The sequence below is a fragment of the Lemur catta genome, chromosome 15 (genome assembly GCF_020740605.2).
Source record: "Lemur catta isolate mLemCat1 chromosome 15, mLemCat1.pri, whole genome shotgun sequence".
Lineage (NCBI taxonomy): Eukaryota > Metazoa > Chordata > Mammalia > Primates > Lemuridae > Lemur > Lemur catta.
In genome coordinates this window covers 35,527,150-35,551,937 of record NC_059142.1, presented here as the reverse complement: position 1 = coordinate 35,551,937, position 24,788 = coordinate 35,527,150, and the positions used below count along the sequence as shown (strand labels likewise).

Sequence of the window (24,788 nt, the reverse complement as noted above, 5' to 3'; positions counted from 1 at the left end):
ATAGAGCCTTAGTGAAGTATTATGTTGAGGTAGGTGAAAAATGAAGTGACCTCTCAATGGCCCTTCAAAGGTATGAAGATTTCTCATTCAGGACTGAAAGCAATAGAAGTTAAAAAGAGAGAGAAAAAAAAAGTAGATAGTTGCTTCTAGGGGATGAAATAGGTTGACTGAGGTGAGATCTCTGCCTTGGACTGGGAAATGCCCTAAAGGGCGCTGACCACCTCTAGGGCCCAGGCGCCGAACACTACAAGTCCCAGCAAGCGCCGCGGCGGGGGCGGGGCTTGCTGCCCGCTGTGACGTTGTGGGCGGGGACAGGCGGGAACGGCTCTCCCTGGGGCTTTTAGCCCCGCCCCTATCCCATTCCCTGCCCTGTTGCTGTTGCGTTGCTGCTGGCTGCTACCCCTGGTGAGTCCTTCCAGTGGCAGGGGGCACTTCGGCCCTCGGGCTGCCCAAACTCTGACTTCTAGTCCTGAGAAAGGTCCAAGGGCGGGTAGAGAGGCGGCCGGTTTCGGGTTTCACCACAGTCCACCTTCTAGGGTGATAGTAAGTGGGAGAGGCGTGCTAGAGGCCCTGGAGGCCCTTCCGCGGCCTTGGAGGGTTAAGGGGCAGTTTTCTCTGAGGAGGGCAGGGCTGCAGAGACTGGCCGGATAGGAGGCTCCTTGGGACACCTCTGACACGAGGGTCTTGACGCGGCAGCCCCCTAGGGCCCGAGGTCGTGGATTCCGTAATCCCTCGCCTTGACGTCATCGCCCCTGGCTTCCAGGCAGAGGCGGGGCCCTGCCGCCTCGTCCTGGGCAAGTTACTTTCTCTTTGGGCCTCAGTTTCCCCCTCTACGAGTAGGTTTGACCCCCTGAAACACTTTCCCGTTTGCATTCTGCAGTTGCAGGAGGAAATGTTCTAGACAGCCTGGAAGGAAAGGAGGTGTCGTGCGCTGCTTCTTTACAGCTGATCTCCCGTTGCCCGCTCCCCCACCACCACCATTAGCCCAATTTAGTTTGGGGGCTAATGTTCCCACTCACGTATGATTTCAACACCACCGGGCATGTTAACTTTTTCCTATCGCTTGGATTCTTTGCTCCAGATGCAAGCCAACAAGTGGCCGTGGTTGGAGCTGAGTAGAATAATACAGATGATTTTTATAACTTTTCTACACTATTGCAAAAACCATTTAAAGCAAAGGACTTTTTGCAGTAGATCTTTGTAGCTTATGTAGAACACATGATTGAGGAATATCCAGATGGCTCATTTTCCCTGGTATTTTCAGGGGGCCTGGAAACTCTATCCTTTAGCAGACATGACAGCTGTGGAGTAGAAAAGACCTTGAAAAGGGTAGTCAGTAGTCCTGAGTTACCTGGCACTAACAAGTCATATTGTCTTTTGAGTCAGATAGTATATCTGGGGTGCCTTTAAAAATGTGGCTATACTTATTGGTAGACTATCTTGTATTCTTATTTTCTTAGATGAAAAGAGAGATAGTTAAAATGAACTCTTTCACTTCCTTTTTCTTTTACTTAGGATCATCGTTATAGCTGGAAAGGTCCTTAGAGATTTTCTAGCCCGATCCACACATTTTACTGATGCAGAAACAGAAGCCAAAAGGAAATAGTGTGACTTGGCTTATGCTCTCAGAGCTAATTGGTGGCAGAACTAAGACAGGAACCCAAGCCCCTTGGCCCCTAACCTAGTCTCCTTTACACCACACTTAAAACACTGTCATTGCCCATGTCACAGAGACATGGCATAGTAGAATCACCCCTTTTCAAGGAAAAAGTGGATAGTCTCAATAAAATGGAGATTTCATACATAGCTTTGAGCTTTTCACAGTTTCTTTCAGTTGCTTGCATCTCATGTCCCAGAACTACTTTTCTGTTCTCCCCTAGAACTGGTGCAGGTACTGTGGTGGTGTGGTATGTGGGATGAGGGCCTTAGGACAAACTGGACAGCCAATTGAAACAGTTGTTAACATGGAGTGTTAACGGCCTCCTGGGGGGCATAAAATTTTTATAAGGCACTCTGAAAAGTTTTAGGTAAGGAACTAGAATGAACTTGGAAATTTTGGACTAGAGCGAGTGGCTCAATAATTTTAGGACCAGTGATTGTGTCTTTGCTTTTGCTACCTGTCTCAGGGCCATCTCTACACACCCATAGTATCCCCTGCCAGTGTTCTGTAAGGGTAGTTATATGTAAGCATCTCTGCCAGGGCCAGGGAGGAATGGGACTCAAATCAGTTCATCCATTTTGCTAATTGCTGATAGTTTAGAAAGTAAAGTACAGAAGGATGAAGGAATTCCATTAAGTATGAGTTTGACTTATCTTTTTACTGTGCCCAAATGAGGAATTGATTTGCATTTCTCTCTTGGCTGTGGAAGCATTTCATTTCATTCTGTGAACTAATCCAGAGAAGCTACCTATAGTCTTCATTTCTCTTGAAATGTGCCCACTGGTATAAAAGGCTAATGTAAATATGTTGAGCATTTTAAAAATTTTCTGCTAAAAAACATATCAGTGTAGTTTACAGATTTGCTCAGAAAGAGCAGAAGTAGAACTGACTGTTCCTTTTCTTTGGGAAGACATAAGAGGATCTATACCCTTGTGGAAACAGTCCTGGGAGTAGTATATTAGGTCTGAAAAGCTCATTAGATGAAAATGTGTCAGGTTTTGTTAGAAGCCAGGAGCCAATTCAGGGGACTCATTTTAAAATACATTCCTCTTATTGCTAGCTCCTCTGAGGACTCTAATCTTTTGGAAACTAAGCTGGGAAAAAAGGTAACTACTATGTCAGATGCTGAGTAAAGTGCCTCTCACAGTTGTGGAATCTGCGGTATTTTCCTATGCTTGATCGTTTCATTTTTAAAAATAGCTATTTGTTTTCCCTGATTGTTCCTTCTTTGATTTGGGGGTAGGAGTAAGGAATTAGGTAGAATACCATTTCATAATTTCTAGGGGATCTAATTGATCCCACTGATTTTTCATAAGTCAGTAGTTCTCTGGGCTTCTAAATTTAACTTTTGCTCTTATATTTCTTCTCTCTTCCTTGCCTATATGAATTACTGCCAAATTAGAAGTGAATGGTGGACAGCTTCTATTGTGAGAAGGGTGGTTAAAGGAGAGGGACATTGATGCTTAAATCATTCCAAGTTTTTTTCCATATCTTCCTTCCCTCTGCCTTCTACAAACCCTCACTTCTAGACTGGTTTGTCAGAAAGGTGATTTCCCAGACCATGGTTGGAGCCCATTTCTCCCAGGGAATTTTATCACTGAGAGGAAGGAAAGACTTTAAGGATCACTGGCCTTAAAACTCAGCAGATGCCTTCCCTCCAGGAAAAATTGAATGGAATACTTCTCACTGATCCAGTTCGGATTGGTGTGGTCATGCTCTAGGTTTACCCATGGCCCATTGTGTCCTCAACTTGGTAAAAAGGAGAAGAAAGGAAGCCACTGTTGTTTTCCAATCTACCTGCCTCTTTAGGCTCTTCCCCACTTTTGGCAGAGGAGAATTTGAACCTTTATTTCGAGAATGGTTGTGTTTTGAATATCCAGAGTGCCATTGGATGTCCTCTGAGTCCCTTCTGGGAAGATGATGAGATCTGTGAAATGGGAAACTTCATGGAGTCTCTTGCATTTTTGATGTGCAAGGAACCAAAGCTGTTGACTTTTCCAGACAGTTGATTAGGTTTTCAGATGAATGAAAAGAGAGGGCCAGGCGCGGTGGCTCACGCCTGTAATCCTAGCTCTCTGGGAGGCTGAGGTGGGAGGATCACTCAAAGTCAGGAGTTCGAGACCAGCCTGAGCAAGAGTGAGACCCTGTCTTTACTAAAAAATAGAAAGAAATTAACTGGACAACCAAAAATATATAGAAAAAATTAGCCAGGCATGGTGATGCATGCCTGTAGTCCCAGCTACTCGGGAGGCTGAGGCAGAAGGATTGCTTAAGCCTAGGAGTTTGAGGTTGCTGTGAGCTAGGCTGACACCACGGCACTTTAGCCCAGGCAACAGAATGAGACTCTGTCTCAAAAAAAAAAAAGAAAAAGAAAAGAGATAGAGTTTCCTTTGACTAAACACTCAAGCCTCAGAACATGAGCGCCTTCATGTCATTTTGTATATATGTGCTATCCTTTCTTCAGTGCTCTGCTCATGAGCTGACTTAGATTGGTTGTTTTTCTAGTAAGGAAAGAGAGGCTGTACTAAGCCACCCATGCCCTCAGCTGGTCTTGCCTTTCAGAGTAGCATCCATTTGCAAAACAGCTTGCCAGAGTTTGACTGTGTGGGAAGTGGGTAATGGAGTGTGAATTTTGATGGGTTCTTAAGGAAATCAAATCTGTGCCTTTTTGTTTTTTGGCACCGTGCCACTTGAACCAGCCATGCCAGCTGAACCAGCCATACCGAGAATTGATTTAGCATTTGGAGATTATCATCTCCTCACCCTGTTTTAGAAAAGAGAAAGCTGAGAAACAGTAGCTTCCCCAACGGTAGACAACAAATAAAGACCAGGGCTTAAAAAAAAATACTCTTAGCTCCAGAGTCACCCTAACGTACAGAACCCCTTCCTTTTTCACAATTTGATGAATGATTTGCATATCTTGTTCATTCATTTATTCAACAAATACTTCATCCAGGATTACCATGCCTTAGGCATCGTGTTGTGTATACAGTGCTGGCAGTGTTATGAAGGAAGAGGACTGGGAGTAAGATTCTTAGGTTAACTGAGGGGCACGCCCTGAAGTCATGTTACCAAAAGCTCAGCACTTGCCCTTGAGACCACATCAGAAGGAGAAGAAGTGGCTTGAGGAGAAGAAAAGAGAAGTTTATTACTTTGCCAGCAAAGGAGGAAAAATGGCAGACACCCAGCTCAAAATCCAAATTCCTGTCCCTAAGCAGAAATACAGAGCTTTTAAGGGAGGGCCCTCAATTCTAGGCTATTGTCCTTAATAATTCTAATCTCAATTCTAATCTCTGCCAAAGACAAAGCCTGTGAGCTCTCCCTACCTGGGAGGCCAGAGCTGGGCCTGGGATGGAGCTACAGTTCAGCTGAGCTATCTCCTGTAACAGAAAGAACAAAAGATGTTCCCCTGTCCCTCCTGACCACCTGCCCAAGGCAGGATTGCAGACTTCAGTTCCCAAAAAGAGTGGGGGAAGTTTTAAAGAGACCGAAAACATCTTTGCTGTTTTTCCCCCCCAGGCCATTCCCTCTGTTACAGTCATTCTTATCTGAGTGTTCTTTATGATCCATAGTCAAAGGACAAATTCAGTCATTTTACAGGCTCAGATAAATTGGTGCTCCAGGCTTAGAACAGAGGGGACATGCTGGCCTCAGCATTACTGGAGACCACTAGGGAAAAAAGGGTCTGTAAGCTGAGAAATCTCTCTGCCCACCCTCCCATAGCATGCAAGAGAAACGCTCATCACAGTTTATGGTGGGGAAAAGTCTTGACTTGGACTGGAATGTGACTCCTCCTCCACTATCGAAAACTGTCTTGAGGTTTGAGGTTGAGGATGTGGCTAGACTGTGTCACTAACACGAAAGTAATGCATTTCTTAGTTCCTCAGCTCAATCCCAAGAATAGACAGTTCAGTGCCCTGAAGTCCCATTGTCTTCTTTGTGAAAAACTGACTTCTGGGGAGTTGGAAGTAATGAAGTCTTCATAAAAGGCCCTAAAGGACGAGGTTCAGGGAGCTTCCGGCTAGCTGAACATATGGAGGTTCCTGCAGGGTGGCGCACCTGGAGAGGGCGTGGAAGCCTGTGCTCCTTCTCCTGTCCCTCATCTTACACATCTCTTCACCTGTATCCTTTGTAATACCCTTTGTCATAAGCTGGTAAATGTAAGCGTTTCCCTTAGTCTGTGAGCCCCACCAGCAAATTAATTGAACCCAAAGAAGGTCAGTCGGAAATTCTGGAGGAACAATTGGCATCATGGGGGGAGGGACAGTATTGGGGACTGAGTCCTCAACCTGTGGGATCTGATGCTATCTCTGGGTAGACAGTGTTAGCATTGAACAGGAGGACGCCCAGTTGGTCGCCACCCTCCTCCTGTCACAGAAGTTTTTTGTGTTGGTGGTTGTTGTGGTGTGAGAGCAAAAGAAAATATGGTTGAGTTTTTCTAAACACCTAGTAAAACCCTGGGTTGAGATTCTTGGACTCACTAAATGTTAGACCTGCCAGGCATTTAGAAGACAGAGCATGTGATTTGTTTGAGGGGCAGGAAATATCAGGTGTCAATAATTGTTTTTACCTCCAAAATAGTTTTCTTTCTTTTTTTTTTTTTTTTTGAGAGACAGGGTCTCACTATGTTGCCCAGGCTGGACTTGAACTCCTGGCTTCAAGCTATCTCCCACCTTAGCCTACCAAGTACCTGGGACTACAGGTGCCTAGTTTCCCATTCTTGATCATATTTTATCTATACTGTGATCTAGAAAGGTGAAACACAGGTTCTTATCCCCATTTTATAGACACGGATCCAAACTTTCTCGCTGACTTTTAATCATGCTGCATTTTTCTAGTTCTTTGCTGTGACTCATGCTGTTTCCTTCACCTGGAATGCCCTCACTCACAAACCCACATGTCAAAATCCTAATCTTCTTTGAGGGCTAATCTAAGATTCTACTCATTCCTGAAGCTTTTTTTAAGTTTTTCTAACCAGTTTCATCTCTCCCTCTTTTGAACCCCAGAGCATTTTTCACTTCTTCTTCCATTCATTTGGCAGTCACTTGTATACGCATCTATCTTCTGTATTAGATTGGGATCTGTTTTAGGGCAAAGACTGTACTAGTAATAATCAGTAACATCTGTTATACCCTTTCTTTGTGCAGACTCTGCTAAGTACTGGAGTGCCTACTATATGACAGGCACTGATTTAAGGGCTGGACACTTTACATTATTTCACGTAGGCCTCAAAAAAAAAAAACGAATGTGATTATTATTAGCCCTATTTTACAAATGAGGAAAAAAGCACAGAGCCCAGTCGATTAAGTAAATTGCCCATCACGAATTTAGTAGATGGTGAAGCTGGAATTTGAACTGCACCATTCTGATTTCAGAACCCATGCTTGTCACCACTGCATGTCAAATAATCTTCTCTCATGTCTTTCTTCCCCCTCCCATCCTTAGCTCCCTGCGGAGTGTTTACTTATGCAAAGGCCTAGTAATTATAGATAAATGGAATTGAATGGAGAAGCTGAACTCCAGAGAGATTGACTTTCCTAATAGGGCTTGTTGGGATGAAAAATCTAGAATTTAAGTCTTATAATTCCCAGCTATTTTCTCTTGGCTGCCTTGTTTATTTAAGACATTTGGAGAAAGGGGGACAAACTAGTTACAAGCAGAGAGTTAGGGTATGTTAGGGTAGTGGTGCCTGTGGTGAAGAGGTCAAAGATAATCTCAGAAAATTCTGATAGTGTAGGAAGTTATGAATGCAAAGTGGCTCAAAGTGAAACAGAAAGCAAGTTCTGTGATCTCAATACTTGTCAGGATTTTGCTTCTCATGAGTTGGCTTTGAACAGAATGTTCCCTGGATGAGAGCCCAGAAATCTCCAACATTTCAGACAACGCTTTTTGAGCCTTACTCTTTTACATATTTCATGACAGGACCCCCACCATGGAACAGACATTAGAAGACCCCCCCACATCGGCTGTCTTGCTGGATCATTGTCATTTCTCTCAGGTCATCTTTAACAGTGTGGAAAAGTTCTACGTCCCTGGAGGGGACATCACATGCCATTACACCCTCACCCAGCATTTTATCCCCCGTCGAAAGGATTGGATTGGCATCTTCAGGGTAAGTGCTTAATTTATTACCAAGTGATCAGGACCTAGAGGTGAATCTTAGTTACCTGGGTGTGTGACCCTCTGTGTGTGTTATAAGCATTTTGTATATTATGTGTGACCAATTTTAAAATCCTAAACTCCCTAGACCTTCACTCTTAACACACCAATGTGTGCTGTGGGACTCCAGTTTTAATTTCAGTCTCAAGTGAAATAAGATGGCAAATGATACAATCCCCAGGTTTTCTTATGCTTTTGAAAACCAAATAGAAATGCTTTTAAAATGATCCTATTTTGAAATATTTATGTGTGACTTGACTGAGATGGGTGACCCCTTATGTAATTTCCATGACGTTAAACATTACTTCCTTACTTGGTACAGTGTTTAGTTTGTTTTAATACAGATATCATAAATCTGGAAAGAATGTTGAGAAGTTATCTAGTGTAAATCCAAAAAGTTTATTCCTGAATAAGTGTGTCTCATGGCTTTGTAAAGATTTCCAAGGACAGAAAGTTTATGATGAGCTTCCTCAGTGACCTCTTCCAGTGTCTAATCACCCTGTCAGTTCAAGTACAGAAATGATATTTTAAAATTTTAATTAACTTACTCTCTGTGTCCCTTTCTCCCTGCCAGCCGTGTCTCTCCCTCTTACACATCTCACACGCACCATAGTGACAAATGTTTATTTCCAGAGACAGGAAATAAAGGTCAAACTTAAGTAATTTATACTGCTGAGTCCCAACGTCAGTGACCTTTGGTTTGACATCTCAGTATGTCATGTGCCTATTTGCCAATGCTGTTCATCCTGAAACCAGACACCATTCTTGACCGCACTGGGAAGGAGCTGTGGCTCATTTACATCCCTTGTTGAATGCCTTTTCCTTCCTTAATTGTTTGGAATATCAAGCTTATTGATGAAGGAATGGAAGCTGGAAGTAACAAGACTGGCGTGTGGAGTAGGGATAGTGGACAACCCATAGGACACCGGTAGGTGTCATGACGGCTCCCGAGACTGCAGGATATCGAATCATCAGACTGGAGGGTATTCTACCACAAAAAAACTGACACACTCAGAGTGTTTTCTATCTTGGAAAGTAGATGGTAGTTGTTGTTTTTCTTCTTTCCCATATGTAGCAAAGCACATAGATCAGCATTGCCTGGTAGAATTTTCTGCAATGAAGCTGTACCTTTGCTGTCCAGTACAGAAACCACTAGCCACATGTGGCTCTTAAGCACTTGAATTCTACCTAGTGTGACTGAGTAACTGGATTTTAAATTTTATTTAATTTTAATTAATTTAAATAGCCTCATGTGGCTAATGGCTATCATATTAGACAGTACAGATATAGATAATGAAAAGGAGAATGATTCAGAAATTCCTAGGCGTTGAAATGTAGTCTGTAACTTTTTTTTTTGAGACAGTCTCACTCTGTTGCCCAGGCTAGAGTGCCATGGTGTCTGTCAGCCTAGCTCACAGCAACCTCAAACTCCTGGGCTCAAGCAATCCTACTGCCTCAGCCTCCTGAGTAGCTGGGACTACAGGCATGTGCCACCACACCCAGATAATTTCTTTCTATTTTTAGTAGAGACGGGGTCTCACTCCTGCTCAGGCTGGTCTTGAACTCCTAAGCTCAAGCAATCCTCCCACCTCGGCCTCCCAGAATGCTAGGATTACAGGCATCAGCCACCCCGCCCAGCCTGTGATTTTTTTTTTTTTTGGAACACAGTTATATTTCTGTTTTGCTTAGACCAGTTATATTCCCCAAGCACTTAGGAACTGCCAGTGAGGACTTCACCATAAACCAAATGAAAATCTTATACTTTTAAAAAACAAGAGTTTAAAGCATTAAAAAAAAAGATGCATCTATATTTGGAACATTTCATGCATTTCAGAGATATTGCCAAACCCCAGTAAGGAAATAATGGTTAATGTAAAAAAAGGCCTCATTATTCATTGTCCATAAAGCTGTTGACTTGAACATCTACTCTGAGGACATACTATGTGCCAAGCCTTTATTGAGGTTGTTTATGTATGTGTATGTGTGTGTATGTCTTCATTTCTCACAGCACAGTAGCCCCCAGAAGTGGGTAGTATTATCTCTTGTGCACAGGTGGGTAAAATGAGTATCTTTGAGAGATGGTGACTTTCCCAGGGTCTCACAGTGAGTAAGTGGTAAAGCAAGTTTGACTCCCAAACCTCTGCTTTTTCTCCTCTGCTCTGCTGAATTCATTTGAATGACAGATGGTAAATTAGAGAATGAAGAGTTGACTGTAAAGTTTTATCCTTCCTCTCTCACTTCTAAAGCTCTCCCCAGTGTTCTTTCAGTGTAGCCTTAATCAGACCATTCTTCAACTCCTCATCTCCCCTAACACTGGTAATTCCTGGCGCCAAATAGGCACCCAGTAAATGTTTTTTAATACGTGAAATATGTTACATCTTCTCAGTATAGTGAAAGCTACCAGCAGTGATGGAGCCTAAAGCAGGTTAGGAGTCAGCTTTCCTTCCTTCAGTGTATAATCCTGTGCTCCATACTCTTGACCTGGGCATTTAAAATCTTTCCAAGGCAGCCTGGGACCAGGACTACTCAAGTGAAACAGCCAAGGACAGAAATTGCAGGTGGCTGGAAATTGTTTCCTTGTTCTAAAACAGTAATTTTTAGGCCTTCCCAGTCACAGTGCATTAAGAAACTCCAGGATGTGAATGAGGACTCCATAAAATTCCTGCTTCCTATACCACTGCAGGCTGCAGGGGCTCAGAGATGCTTACAGCAATGGGGTGTGCATTAATGAGACTCTAAAACATGCCCTAGTATGTTCTGATGAGCTTTTGGTGTAGCCTTTTCAACCCTGTTCTGATTCCTTAATATATAAAACTGGAATTTATTTATAGTTCTTTCTCTTCCCACTGGGTTCAGGCAGGGTCAAAATATGGCTATAAATGTAATTTTGCTTCTCATTTGCTGAGTGTTGCCCCCTCAAAGACACAATGGCTTCCTTTCTATTCTCTGGTGTGCTCTTACCTTCCACATAAGATTTGAGCAATCTTTTACCCCCTTCACATTTAGTGAGGATATTTTCCACTTAGCCAGCTTTCTGCTCCGAGGCATATTTTGCTGTATCCTTACATCTTATGATTTATTGCATTCAATACCTAGAAGAGGCCTTTACAACTACCAGATTGTTGTTAATATCTTTATCACCAAAAAGCCTTCATTACGTGTTCATTAAGAAAAACACTAGAGAAAGAAAACTATATAGACCTGGACTCTCTTATCTGATGCCTCGTATTCTAAGAACCCTCTTGTCCCTCTGCCCCAACACACTCATTATTCAAAAGAATGCATATTTTAAATGCAGTACTATAACCAGGTTGGTATATGACAAGGCTGAATTGGACGCAGTAGAAGACAAACCAGTGGGAAAGGTGGGTCAGAAGAGCTTTCTGATTTATTATAGACGTTCTGAGAACACCATGTCAGAGGATCAGGGCTCATAATCCCAGACGTTTTACCCCCAATCACTCTCATCTCTATGTCTGACTTGGAGATACAATTTTTAGAGTTCTTGTCCTGGGTGTTGCAGAGCCAGTTCTCATTTTCTTCCAAGACTGGTATTTTGAACTGTGTACGTGCACCCCGATTTTTAGTTGTGTCAGATATTTTCACATATATAGTTGTCATAAGTCAGAAAACAAGATTTGAGCTGTGATGTGCAAATCTTGTCATAATGAACTCATTCTATTGTATCATTAACACATACACATAAAAAGTAAGTGCATTTTAAGAAGATACAGCCCAAATAAGGATTTTCCCCTGAGCCCTTTCAAGTGCTAAATGAGACCCTCTTGTCATTGCAGGTGGGATGGAAGACAACCCGTGAGTATTACACCTTCATGTGGGTTACTTTGCCTGTTGACCCAAACAACATATCAGCCAAACAGGAAGTCCAGTTCAAAGGTGAGAAAAATACCAGATCAAAGATGTTGAAGACTGTAGCCAAGACTAATTAACTCCCATGAGCTTGAGTTTTCTGAGGCAGATAAAAAGACTTCCAGAATTTTACTTTTCTGGGAGGCTTTTAATTTTAGTACTTTTAATTTTGTATTAAAAATCATGTTTGTGTTTTCAGCTTATTACCTGCCCAAGGATGATGAGTATTACCAGTTCTGCTATGTGGATCAGGATGGTGTGGTCCGGGGAGCAAGTATCCCTTTCCAATTCCGTCCAGAAAATGAGGAGGACATCCTGGTTGTTACCACTCAGGTCTGTAAGCATCTCACCTAAGTCCCTTTCTGCCATTAAGAGTGACAATTCCAGGATAGAGTGGAATTTGAGCCAATAGGGCTTTATTGAATATTTAACAGATATTGTTGAGAAAAATTTATGTAGTAACCACTCACACCCACTCAGGAATGACTTAGAAATGTTAGTTAACAAGAGTCATAACAATAAATGATTTCTTCCTGCTCTAAAACTTTTGTAACTCAATTGGCATTCAGTTTTCCCTTCAACTTTTCCGGTTAATTTTTGTCATCTGCACATCTTAGCAGCACAGTGAATATATATAAGCTCCTTTGAGCAGAGAAGCACCAAATATTCTTCTTTTATCTCTTTCAGTTCTGACCCAGCACCTGGCATACATGAATATTAGATCCATTTACTTTCTCAGTCTTTTAACATGACACCTTCTTTTCATCTAGCACGATGATAAGTGCTGGGATGTGAGGAAGAATCAATTCAAACACTGTCCCAGCCTCAACTAGCTAAGTCTGTTGGGAGAGACAAATAATACTAAGTGTCTGCAGAAAGAATCTATGCTCTTCTATCCCCTTTTAACTTTTTATGGCCTTAATTTTTGCTTATTTTTCTTGGTAATGGCAGACTTAATGCTGCAATTATATAGACATACCTCTCTCACGCCCTTACCTACGTACTGAGAAGATGCTCCCATTGGGGTAGACAAATGTCACTTCAGTGAGTGGGGAATCAGTCAGACCCTCACTATCCAGCCTTTTGGAATTTGCTGCTAGAGGGACTTAAATATAGTTCATGGAATGTTCATTTGTAGGGAGAGGTGGAAGAGATTGAGCAGCAAAACAAGGAGCTTTGCAAAGAAAACCAGGAGCTGAAGGACAGCTGTGCCAGCCTCCAGAAGCAGAACTCAGACATGCAGGCTGAGCTCCAGAGGAAGCAGGTACAGCTGCTGGTTAAAGGTGAACTTGGAGCATGGAGACCAGAATTGGATGGTGCCTCTCATCCAGCACCATTTTCTGTTTTGCTTATCATCTCACTCCCTTATACCAGTATTTTTGAACAGGCATGGTGCTAACAGTTTTATATGGATTATTTTATTTAAACTTCATGGCAAACCTTTAAGATAGGGGCCATCATTATTCCAGTTTCATAATCTGAGGCTTAGAGGGTTTAAGTGATTAGTGATGGGGTCTGGATTCAAACCCAGGCAGTCTGACTACTTCTTCCCATTGCCTGTTTATAGTTTGAAATATTTGCTTTGATTAGCTAGAAGGTAGACATTGAGAGAGAAAAGCTAGTATTGCTGTATTGCTGGGCATGGTGGCACAGGCCTGTAGTTCCAGCTTCTCAGGAGGCTGGGACAGGAGGGATCGCTTGAGCCCAGGAGTTCTGGATTGCAGTGAGCTGTGACAATTGATTGTCTGCACTAAGTTTGGCATCAATTTGGTGTGGGAACCACCAGATTGCCTAAGATGGCCCAGGTCAGAAAAGGAGCAGGTCAAAAACTCCTGTGCTGATCAGTAGTGGGATTGCGCCTATGAATGGCCACTGCACTCCAACCTGGCAACATAGCAAGACCCTGTCTCTATAAAAAATAATAAATTAGCCAGGCTTGGTGGCCCACACCTGTAGTCCCAATTACTCGAGGGCTGAGGTGGGAGGATTGCTTGAGCCCAGGAGTGTGAGGTTGCATTGAGCAGTGATCAGGCCGTTGCACTCCAGCCTGAGTGACAAGCAAGACCCTGTCTCTAAAACAAAAAGATAAAGTAAGGTTGCTACTTCTCCTCTTTTGAATCATCCTTCAAATCAGCAGGTGATGAATGAGAGTTGATAATGCTAGAAACTAAGCTAAGAGGGGATTTTTCTCTAAAGACTATAAACAAGAAATTTGAGAAGCTTGGAACTAAAAGCAAGGAGTTGATATTGATGCACAAGGTTGACTTCAGCATAGAATGAAATTGAGAAAGAAAAAAAAATGGCTAGGACCAGTATGAACACTTGAAATGCGGCTTTATTTAAACATGCTGTAATATAATCATAAAATATAAATATATACTGGATTTAGTATGAAAAAATATAAAAGATTTCCGTTTACATGTTGAAATTATATTATAGCTATTTGGGGTTAAATGTACTATTATTAAAATTAATTTATCTGTTTCTTTTTACTTTTTTTAATGTGCCTACTAAAATTTTTAAATTATATATGTGACTTATTAATTTATTGGACAGCACTGTTCTAGGAGAAAAGTAGCTTTGTCTGTTTTGTCTATTGGTTTGTCTGCAGTGCCAGAACAGTGTCTGGTGTGTAGTGGGCACTCAGTAAATATTTGTTTGATGAATTAATAGACAAATACAAGCTCCAGTGGAAGAGAAATTAAGGTAGATGCATGTTTAACATGGGAAGAACATATTAAAAATATTTTAGTATGGAAATCCCTTTACTTGGATATTTCACTCACTGCTGTGTCATGCTATACCTGACATATAGTAAGTGCTCAATAAACAAAAAGTATCTTAGAAATGATCTGTCCCTTTGATGATGTTTCAACCTACAGGAGGAGCTAGAAACCCTCCAGAGCATCAATAAGAACTTGGAACAGAAAGTGAAAGAGCAGAAGGACTATTGGGAGACAGAGCTGCTTCAGTGAGTGTGTCCTGTAATTCTCGGATGGGAGCAGCTGCTATATTATAGCCACCCTTACGTAGAGTCAGATTAGATTTCTGGAATTCATTAGAAAACACTGTCAGGGCAATGATAGGTATGATTCTCCCCCTTTAAGTCATGAGCTCTTTAATTCTAGGTTAGAATTGGTATCAGAATAGTCAGTAGAAATGATCCAAATTCAAGTATTAACTTTAGGCATTGAACACTTGCAGTTGTTTGGGGTCAGGAAGCCAAAACAGGACTACAGGAGACTAGTGGATTTTAAAATAACTCTGCAGGCGTAGAGCCAAGCCAGCCTTAAATCACTTAAGGCCAGAGGAAGCTGACCTGGAAGCAGTGAATGTTTCACATGGTCATCTCCACCTCCACAGACTGAAAGAACAAAACCAGAAGGTGTCCTCAGAAAATGAGAAGATGGGAATGAGAGTGGATCAGCTTCAGGTAGGTAATGCCATACCTTTGCCAAAGGATATTTTCTTAGCCTTGCAGTCTCTTCAATTTGGTGGCCTAGAAAGACGCATTTCATTGTAGTGAGTGTGTAATGGCATCCCTTTCACAGCATCAGACTAGAGTTCCAGGTTGTGTGTTTTCGCTCCTTGGACCAGGTAATCCTCTTACCCATTCCATTTTTTTTTTCATCCCGTTTTTCCATTCCCATTTTTTTTTTTTTAACAGTCATGGTCCACAAGGAACATAATAAATTGTTCAACTTATATTTATCATGAGCTCTTAAGATAGATGACAGTCTATATCAATGATTAAACCCTCATTTTTTTCAAAAAATCTTACTCAAAAGCCTAGAATATAAAGCAGACAGAAGAACTACTTTCATTCTTAGGAAGCTGTGCCTTAGGGGCTTTAAAGAGTGGTTCATGGGGCCAGACATGGTGGCTTACGCCTGTAATCCTAACACTCTGGGAGGCCCAGTTGAGTCTGAGATTTTAGGGTATAAAATAGAGCTGAAAAGTAAAGGAGTTTTAAGGGGATATTTGGGAGTTGCTAAGGAAACACATCTCTTTGTGTTACTGTACATTAAAAAAAAAAAAAAGGCATTGTTCCTGTTTTGTTTTCCTTCTTTTATTTTATTTACTTATTTTTTTTTTTGAGACAACGTCTCACTCTGTTGCCCAGACTAGAGTGCTGTGGCATCAGCCTAGCTCACAGCAACCTCAAACTCCTGGGCTCAAGCGATCCTCCTGCCTCAGCCTCCCAAGTAGCTGGGACTACAGGCATGTGCCACCATGCCCGGCTAATTTTTTCTATATATATTTTTAGCTGTCCATATAATTTCTTTGTATTTTTAGTAGAGATGGGGTCTCGCTCTTGCTCAGGTTGGTCTCGAACTCCTGAGCTCAAACAATCCGCCCACCTCAGCCTCCCAGAGTGTTAGGATTACAGGCGTGAGCCAACGCACCCGGCCTTGTTTTCCTTCTTTTATGTCTTGGTTATATTCTCTGTTTTTGCTTTAGGCACAGCTGTCAACTCAAGAGACGCTTGTTCAGGAAGCTCAAGATAAGACCGAGCAGTTAGAGCATCTGAAAAAGGAAAATGGCCAGCTCTTTCTCAGTTTAACTGAACAGGTAGAGTCATGGGAGAAAGTAACATTGTTAGGCATTTGCAAGAAAACATACATCGTTTCTTTCTGTACACTTGCATATCACTGGCTCTGAGAAAGGTCTCAGAGAAAGCCATCTGAAAGGAGGTATCTCATGGCTTTGCTCAGAAACTAACAAGGGAAGACCTGCCTCTCCCCCTGCATCCTGCTTGCTCCTCAGCTCCCCGGTGCATGTGTGCATGTGTGTGTTTTCCCAGCATTGGTACTGACATCTGTTTTTGTGCAGAGGGAGCACCAGAAGAAGCTGGAGCAGACAGTAGAGGAGATGAAGCAGAAAGAAACGGTTGCAGCGAAGAAGCAACAGGAGTTAATGGCATGTCTGTCTTTGGATGGCTATGTGGGAGGGAGCCTGAAGACAGGAGGGACTAAGGGTCTATTTTCAGTGATGGAGAGGATAAGTAAGGCAGTCTGGAATAGCCTTCACCTCTGGATATTTTGCTTTCTACCCAAAAGGACAGAGAATCTACCACACACAAAATGTTTAGGAGAGGCAGGCGTTTCCAATGTGTGATGAATGACAAAGGAATATTTGAGTATTAAATTTTTTAACAGGTTGTAGTAAACAGATCCTTGGACTGGGGATCACACAGAATAGTCCCTACCCCCACTTATAGAGTTACTATGGGAGCAGCAGATGAATGGTTATAAAGAGCTCTACAACAGGAAAATACACCACTCAAAGAAAATTCTGTTATAATTAATGTATTAGCAATTATCATTATTATAAATTATCCTGAGTTCAGTAATACAGTAATGAAAGCCTACTCAACTAATAATTTCCTGTAATATATTGTTGGAAAAGAGGCCTTGTGGTGCTAAAAGGTACCTGGAAGCCCCATTTTCTGAATTGGTCTCAAGGCATGAGAAATCCTGCTGTCTGTGGGATACCCAGCTGCTGGGATTGTAACTCACATCATATATGCATCGTCCAGTCAATTACTATTCAGTCAATTATTGAATACCTACTATATATAAGATACTGCATGCTTTAGCGTGATATAGTAAAGAGTAGAACAAAGTTTGAAAATCAGCAGCTCACAGGTCAAGTTCGGCCCACAGAAATGTTTTATTTGGCCTCAATGATATTTTTGTAGAAATGAGTTACCAGCGTTTTATAATGGGAATATTTCCCATAAGAATTTTGTATTTCCAGCTTCTTTTGAAAAATGAGAAGATCTGGCCACATTGAGCCCATGTTGCTTCACAGCAGCAGTATCTGGTGCTGGGTCGCTGCTGTGCCAGTTAGAGGGGTCATGTGTCCTCCATTTAGCTGCTGTCTTCACTGCTTCATTGCATTCATCTCCTTCACTCGATTACATTACTTGCCTGGCCCTATAGGCACATTCAAGTTTGTGACATCTGATATAGCAAAAACATTACTGTTTTTAAATAATCTGTAATCATTCCAAGGTGTGAACCTCCTTGTGACAGGTATGGATTTCCTTGGTTTTCATAGAATATTTTGCAGACCTAGAGTCCCCACCTGGCTGATAGCAATTCTTTATTCCTCATGCATCCCAAAGGCCTCTAACTATGGGGACTATGTATCTTATGCTTCAGGAGCCTAAGAACCAGAAAACAGCAGTGGAGGAGCAGTTAGTGCAAGAGGTGGAACGCCTAAAGGCAAAAGTAGAGGCCGGGAAAGCCTGTTTCTTAGAGAAGTACAAAGAGTGTCACCGACTTCACAAACAGATCAGGCAACTCAGGGCGGCTGTAATGGTAGGTGCCAGAGATAAGGGGCCCAGGAAAGCATGGGATGTGAAGGTTTGTGGTTCTTAGATCAAGCCCAAAAGATTGTACACCCTTGTTAACGGAAAGAAATTTATCTTTCCGCTAACAAGAGGAGGGATGTAGTATGAAGCCAGAAACTATTAATAGCATGGGGGTCCCTGGAAGTGTAGGCCTCAGCTCAGCCATGGGTGTCAGGGAAGGTTTTTGTAACCATTGAGCTGGTTTTTGTGCAGACTCAGATAGCCTTTTCTCATTTCTGCCTTTTGAGGAAGTGAAGCAGGACCAGAAGAGCCCGCAGGAGCCAATGGGGATGGGGAGCAAGGAGTCTGCAGTGAGCACTGTCATCGGGTAGCCCCTCTCGCATTACTACCTCAGGGTCAGCTAGAAGCACACAGCAGTTTGGGCACCAGCGTTCAAATAAAAAATCATGGAACAAAAACCACAACTAGTAGGATTAGCTTAAGTGTGTTTGTGAGGTGTGCGCATGCGTATGTACGTAGGTAGGAGATGGGAAGAACTGAAGCTTGAAGCTAGTTAGGGCAGCCCATCACATGGGGAAGCTCAGGACCCCAGTCTGGGCTCCTCGTGGCCTTGGACAAATGCCTTCCAGCGTTCCTTCTTTCTCAGTGTAACTTGAGTCCACATGCCTGTCCTCACGCTGTGGGAGGGAATCACATCCCCCTAAACCTAAGTGCTTCAGGCTTCATTGAGTGAGGTATTTATTTAAAACAAAAATGATTGTTTTCATGGTTGGGTGGGATTAAACAAGGCTCCATTGATCCCTAATCCTGAGAAGTTAGTCTTGAGGTGTTCTCCAAGCTTACTTTTTCTCTCTCTGATCACTTATACTCCCAGCTAAACCAGAAGAAACCAGCATCTTAATGCCAGCTCATGCCTTTGGGCATTTTATTGAGTCACTTTCTATAGTGCCCCATCCGTGGTACCTTCCTTCCAGGTGCCTTCTCCCCCATCCCAGCCCCACCCGTTTGGAAGGCCAGATCCTCTATAATCTCCCACCTTGGACCCAGATTGAATATGTGATCCTAATCCTCATTTTTTATCGTTGACAGGATGAGAACTTTGACCTGTCAAGAAGACTGGGTGAGACCAAGATTATAAGTGATGCTCTGCAGAGAGAGAAAGAGAGAATAGAAAAAGAAAATGATGTAAGTGTATGAAAGAAAGTAGAAAACCCCAAGGTTTTAAGGGGAAGGAGCAGGGTGGCCCAGAGATGTAGTGATAAAAAGTTAAATAAAAGGGCTCTTTTTGGGACAGTGGGTGAAACAGTTGCTCCTAAACAAAGAGTAAATTTAATCTGGTTTCCTGATTTACCACAAAACCCTGTCTTTGTTCTACAACTGAAACTTGTTTGGCGTAGCAATAGTTACCTTGAAAGGAGCAGCATTGAGGAAGACCTAACTTATTTTTGCTTTTAACTTCACATCTATTGTAAGTATTGCCTTGGGGGATATAACATCCTATATCACTTTTATGCTAGCTGGGGGACCCCTTTCCTTCACGACTTTTTCCTTTTTCTCTGCTGCCAAACTAGGAGCAGAAGTGGTGGTCTATACCAGTGCTGAACCCATGGTAGGCCCCTAATAAATGCTGTGTATTCATTCATTCATCAGTTCGTTCATTCATCCAACCAGTATTTATCATCCAACACTAAGTTATTGTTAATTGATTGAGGATGATATGGCAGCAAATAAAGTGGTTGCACTTGAATTCATGCTCATGCTTTTGCCCAGCATCAAAGGATACGTGTCTGTGCACTCTGGTGGCTACCTCTCCGTCTGTACTCCTGCAGTTCTCCATCTCTGCTCCCTGTAACATTTCTAGGCTATGCTTCCAAGTGATCATTTCTGCTTTTTTTTTTTAATTGTGGTAAAAACACATTACATAAAATTTACCATCTTAATAATTTTAAAGTGTACAGTTCAGTAGTGTTAAGTCTAGAACTTTTCCATCTTGAAACACTGAAACTTCATACCTACTAAACACTAATTCCCTCGCAATAATTTCTACTTTTGATTATATCATTTATGCCAATGTTTGTCATGATTTTTTTTTTTTTTTTTTGAGACAGAGTCTTACTCTGTCACCCTTGCTAGAGTGCCATGGCATCAGCCTAGCTCACAGCAACCTCAAACTCCTGGGCTCAAGAGATCCTCCTGCCTCAGCCTACCAAATAGCTGGGACTACAGGCATGTGCCACCACACCCAGCTATTTTTTCTGATTTTAGTTGCCTGGCTAATTTTTTTTATTTTTAGTAGAGACAGGGTCCTGCTCTTGCTCAGGCTGGTCTCTAACTCCTTACCTCAAGCAATCCTGCCATCTCAGCCTCCCAGAGTGCTAGAATTACAGGTGTGAGCCACCATGCCAGGCTTGCAGAAGGCTTTTGGGATATTTCTGGTATTGCCTTTTTTTTTTTTTAAGAGACGAGGTCTTCCTCTTTGCCCAGGTTGAAGTGCAGTGACACTATCATAGCTCACTGCAGCCTCCAAATCCTGGGCTCAAGTGATTCTACCTCAGCCTCCTGAGTAGCTAGGACTACAAGGGCATGCCACCAAGCCCGTCTAATTTTTTAAATTTTTTACAGAGATGGGGTCTTGCTATGGTGCCCAGGCTCCATTCTCTTGATTTAGATAAGTATACCTTGAGTTTGAAATCCCTGTTTTTCTGGATTAGTCTGGTAGTGAGGGACAGGGTACACGCACAGTTTGCAACACAACGGAAAAGATTGGTATTTGGAAGATTTGATAATAACTATAGTAAAGTTCTCTTAAACATTAAGGGAGGTTTACTGATTTTATTTCTTTCTAAAAATTTTAAATGCTGTCTGTGCCATTCGTATCTTGTTCTCTCCTCTCTCATTCTTTGTCTTTCTCATTATCTTCTCCTGCCCTCCCTTCCTTTCACTCTTTCTGTTGCTTTATCCATTTGGTGGGATAAAACAAGAAAAATTCTTTCAGATGAATATTTACATTGCATAAGAAAATTGTTATAGGAAGGAAATTGAAAGAAATATTCTGCTTTCAATAATATACCACAGTTTCAGTCTTAATGTAGCTCTTGCCACCCTCATTTATCCACACAACTTTTGTCCCCGCTTCAGTTGTTATGTATTCAGAGATTTAAAATTCTATTTTGTATTAATATTTTAAAAATTCAGTAAATATGTTTAAATTCAGATATAAAGAACTCAGATCTTTAGAATATGGAGGCTGTTGCTTTCCCTTTTGAAGAATTGTGGATTATCACCTATTGAGCTTCTCTGGTGCTACATTGCTAATTGAGAATTACTTATAATGGGCATCTCTTAGCCAATTCCTAGTGGCCATTCTTGATACTGTCTGTCAACATGTCTATAAATACTCTATCCTTAGCTTTTGAAGAAGGAGAACCGCAGATTGCTCAGTTACATGGGTCTGGATTTGGACTCTTTGCCCTACCAAGTGCCCACTTCAGACCAGGAAAGTGCAGAACAAAATCCAGGACTTGTCTATGGGAACCCCTATTCTGGTAAGACAACCTTGCCATTCTAACTGGAAGACCCCTGCCTGCATCCCTTTCCCCCACTAAATTTTTTTTTTCTCTGAGATGCTAATTAAGACCAGTCGCATTGTTAAGACTTGCTGGGCAGGAGCTGAGGACCCAATAGAAAGATTGCCAGGCGAGAAGTGTTAATTGAGAAATAAATCTGAATCCAGAAGACGCAAATCAGATCATTCGCCTAGAGGCAGCAGACACAAATTGAGTCCCGCGGCTATATTCCAAATGTATAAATCAGAAAAATGTCTTTATGTAGAAGATATACACATACAAAGCTGAGGAAGCTAATTAAGGCTTAGCAGTGGAAGCACGAGGGGCAGGTTATGCCACCCAGCCACTCCGATGGCCTGACCCAGGGTAGCAGGAGCGTGCTCTGCAGAGACTCCTGGGTGGTAGGACAAGAAATGGGGGCAAAACTGTGCTTGTCGCTCAGGGACTTTTGTGGTAACATGTCCTTGCCAAACAGGGAGCTTTTCTCTTTTGCCTCTAAAAGCCATATAAGATCTCATTTACTTTTTTTAGACAGTTTAAGGCTGTAGAATTATCTTAAAAATCACAACCAGATGTTTGCAACAGGCAGGGGAACAAGTTTATTTTTTCTTTAAAAATATGTCTAAGCGTTTAATTTGAAAAATAAGTGTTTTCGTGGATGCAGTCTTAAAAATCTATTCTCAGACTGTTTCCTTGTTAAATTGTTATTATTTTTATTAAAATCTCATTTATTTTCCCACTCTGAAAATAGGTTTATTGTGTTTTCTGATTATATAGCACATATATACATGGTTATTGAACATGCCATTTCATTATTTTTTTTCTTTTCTCCTTATCTTTGACCTAGATCCCCTCTATTAGAAGTAAATATATGCACATGGGAAAGAGGCAGGCAGTGGGGAGAAAGGGAACAGTGAAAATTACAGAAGATATCTACCAGAACACAGGTGGAAAATCTAGGGATGATATTTTTTTATTGAATGGAATCTTTTTAATTTCCCAGGTATCCAGGAAAGTTCTTCCCCCAGCCTGGTAAGTGTTTGATTCATGAGATTGCTCATATTAAATCAAAAGAGAAAATTTCCCTTTCTGCTCCAGTTCATGGGAGAACCGTAGGGAGACTGGTTCATTTTGATAACTCCAGAGGTCACCTGGATCAATTTGTTCTGGGCCTAAAGCTGAGCCAGCCTACTGAGGTGGGGAGAAGAAAGCCCAGTATCTCCACCTCTGAGCTGAGTTCGGTAGCATGGGAAGGGAGGACATACGAACCAGGTGGCTAGCCAAACGAGGCATGTCCAGTGCCCCTTCCAGGCTAGACGCTATGTTGGCTGCTTCAGCAATATTTGCCCTTTTTAATCCAAGAAGTATCTCCATATGTGCATTCTGTTTCATCCACTGATGCTAGGCACTGAGGATACAGTGGAAAACAAGATGAACATGTCTCTGCCACAAATAACTTATATTTATACTGACTGTTTGTTCTTCCTCCCAGCTCTCCATCAGGAAATGCCCCATCTGCGAATCAGACTTTGCTGATGGCATTTGTGATCACATCTTGGAGCAGCAGCAGATGCTGACCCCTTGTTTGAAATGTCCAATTTGTGACAAGGTCTTCCCGGAAAGAGAGAAGCAGATCTTTGAAGACCATGTGTTCTGCCACTCCCTATAAGTGTCCCAGCCTCTTGGGTCTATGCTGTACATAGATTTTATAGAGTAGAACCTGTAGCTTCTACTATGAGTTATGAGTCAAAATCCTACCTAACCTGAAATTATTGGGGATTTCCTCTGTGTGCTGCTGCCCCTACAGGTGGAGTCGTGTCGATCATCTGAAGGATAGTGTTAAGGGCTACTACTTCCATCCTTGTGGGTTACTAGCTTTAAGTCATGTAACTCTAGATGTACCATCGTCTCACCTGTAGTGCCCATTTTTCCAAGAGTCTCTAGTACAAGGGTGGTGGGATGGAATGACCTGGGTATTCACAACAGGCCTGACCTGATGATACTAAGTGATTAGTTTTCTAAGTTGTACTGCTATTCAAGGTCAGGCCTTGAGAGTATTTGAATTCAGTCCTCAGTCTTAACCCTGGGGCTGGAGATGATCGCAGGTTGAGAATTCCTTCCTTTTCCTTGGACCTCTTTTTCCAGTTGATTGCATTAGACTAGCCAAAAATAGCACAGCAAAGTACCTGGACATCCAATCTGGATACCAACGTTTTCTCATTTTAATTTCTCAGCTCCCAAAAGAAGCATCTTCTTCCTCAACCATGGACAGAAATCATATTTCAATCACAGAAAGCCTTCTTTCTCTCTGCATAGCTCTGATTGGCATTTTCGACGACTCTTTGATCTTTCCTATGCACGTTATTTTTATTGTCATAAGTCCTTTTTTAATGGTTTAAGTAGAGATGTTAGAAGCTCTATGGGTTTGCCACTTTCTGAGCAGGTGAGTTTGAATATGGATAAGTCAGAATAATGAGACAACTATTGTTAATCTCTTTAATACTAAAAATAAATTACTCTTCTATTTCAGGGACTTAGGTAGTTTAAAACAAACCTTCAGTTTATGGTTTTATTTTTAAGATTATGGGAAAAGTGTGATCAAAAGGACTGTGAGAATGGCAGACCTCACCGATGATTTCTCTTTACCTGTCTTATCTATTCAACAAAAGTGTCCTGGCCGTTATCTTGAAGTGGGGAGAGAGGTGATGAAGCATTATTTTGAGAACCCTGGGGCCCTGACTTCTTGCTCTAACTTTCCATGCATTTTTTGAAAAGGAGCAGTGTGGATTTTGGCACCTTTTGTGAACTAAGTTCAATGCCCTCTGTCCAGATCTGCCTAATAGAACTATAAGAAAGTAATTCCATTTGCTTTCCCCTCAGGGACTGAACAAATGGGAATGACTCCCAGGCAGTCTACCAGCTGGTCACTAGAAACTTTTACAAAAACTTTTGAATGATGTGAAATATGATGTCATGGATAAGGTTGAGCCAACTATAATCAGCATTCCTACTACAGTTTTCCCTGATATGATTGCGAGTTATGCCCTAGACTAACTCCATTGTCCTTGTCACAGTTCCTTGCTTTGATTTCACCCTTGATAAAATAAAGATGAAACTGTACTACTCCTTCTTCTGTATAACCATTGCAATAAGATGTCTCTTGGACTCAAGCCTTTTGCCCCCTTGAGAATGAGATGTGACATTAACACTGATT

General features: G+C 41.9%; 1 protein-coding gene across 1 annotated transcript; it reads left to right on the top strand.

The window, feature by feature from the left end:
• The first annotated feature begins 298 nt into the window (after positions 1-298).
• On the top strand, positions 299-24,694 carry CALCOCO2 (calcium binding and coiled-coil domain 2). Its single transcript, XM_045526262.1, has 13 exons — positions 299-405; positions 7,583-7,772; positions 11,617-11,716; positions 11,889-12,022; positions 12,828-12,953; positions 14,572-14,660; positions 15,053-15,122; positions 16,151-16,261; positions 16,523-16,609; positions 19,098-19,193; positions 21,418-21,553; positions 22,578-22,606; positions 23,067-24,694. Exons 2-13 carry the CDS (start codon positions 7,593-7,595, stop codon positions 23,241-23,243), a joined length of 1,335 nt encoding a protein of 444 aa, XP_045382218.1. The 5' UTR covers positions 299-405; positions 7,583-7,592; the 3' UTR covers positions 23,244-24,694.
• Positions 24,695-24,788: the final 94 nt, after the last annotated feature.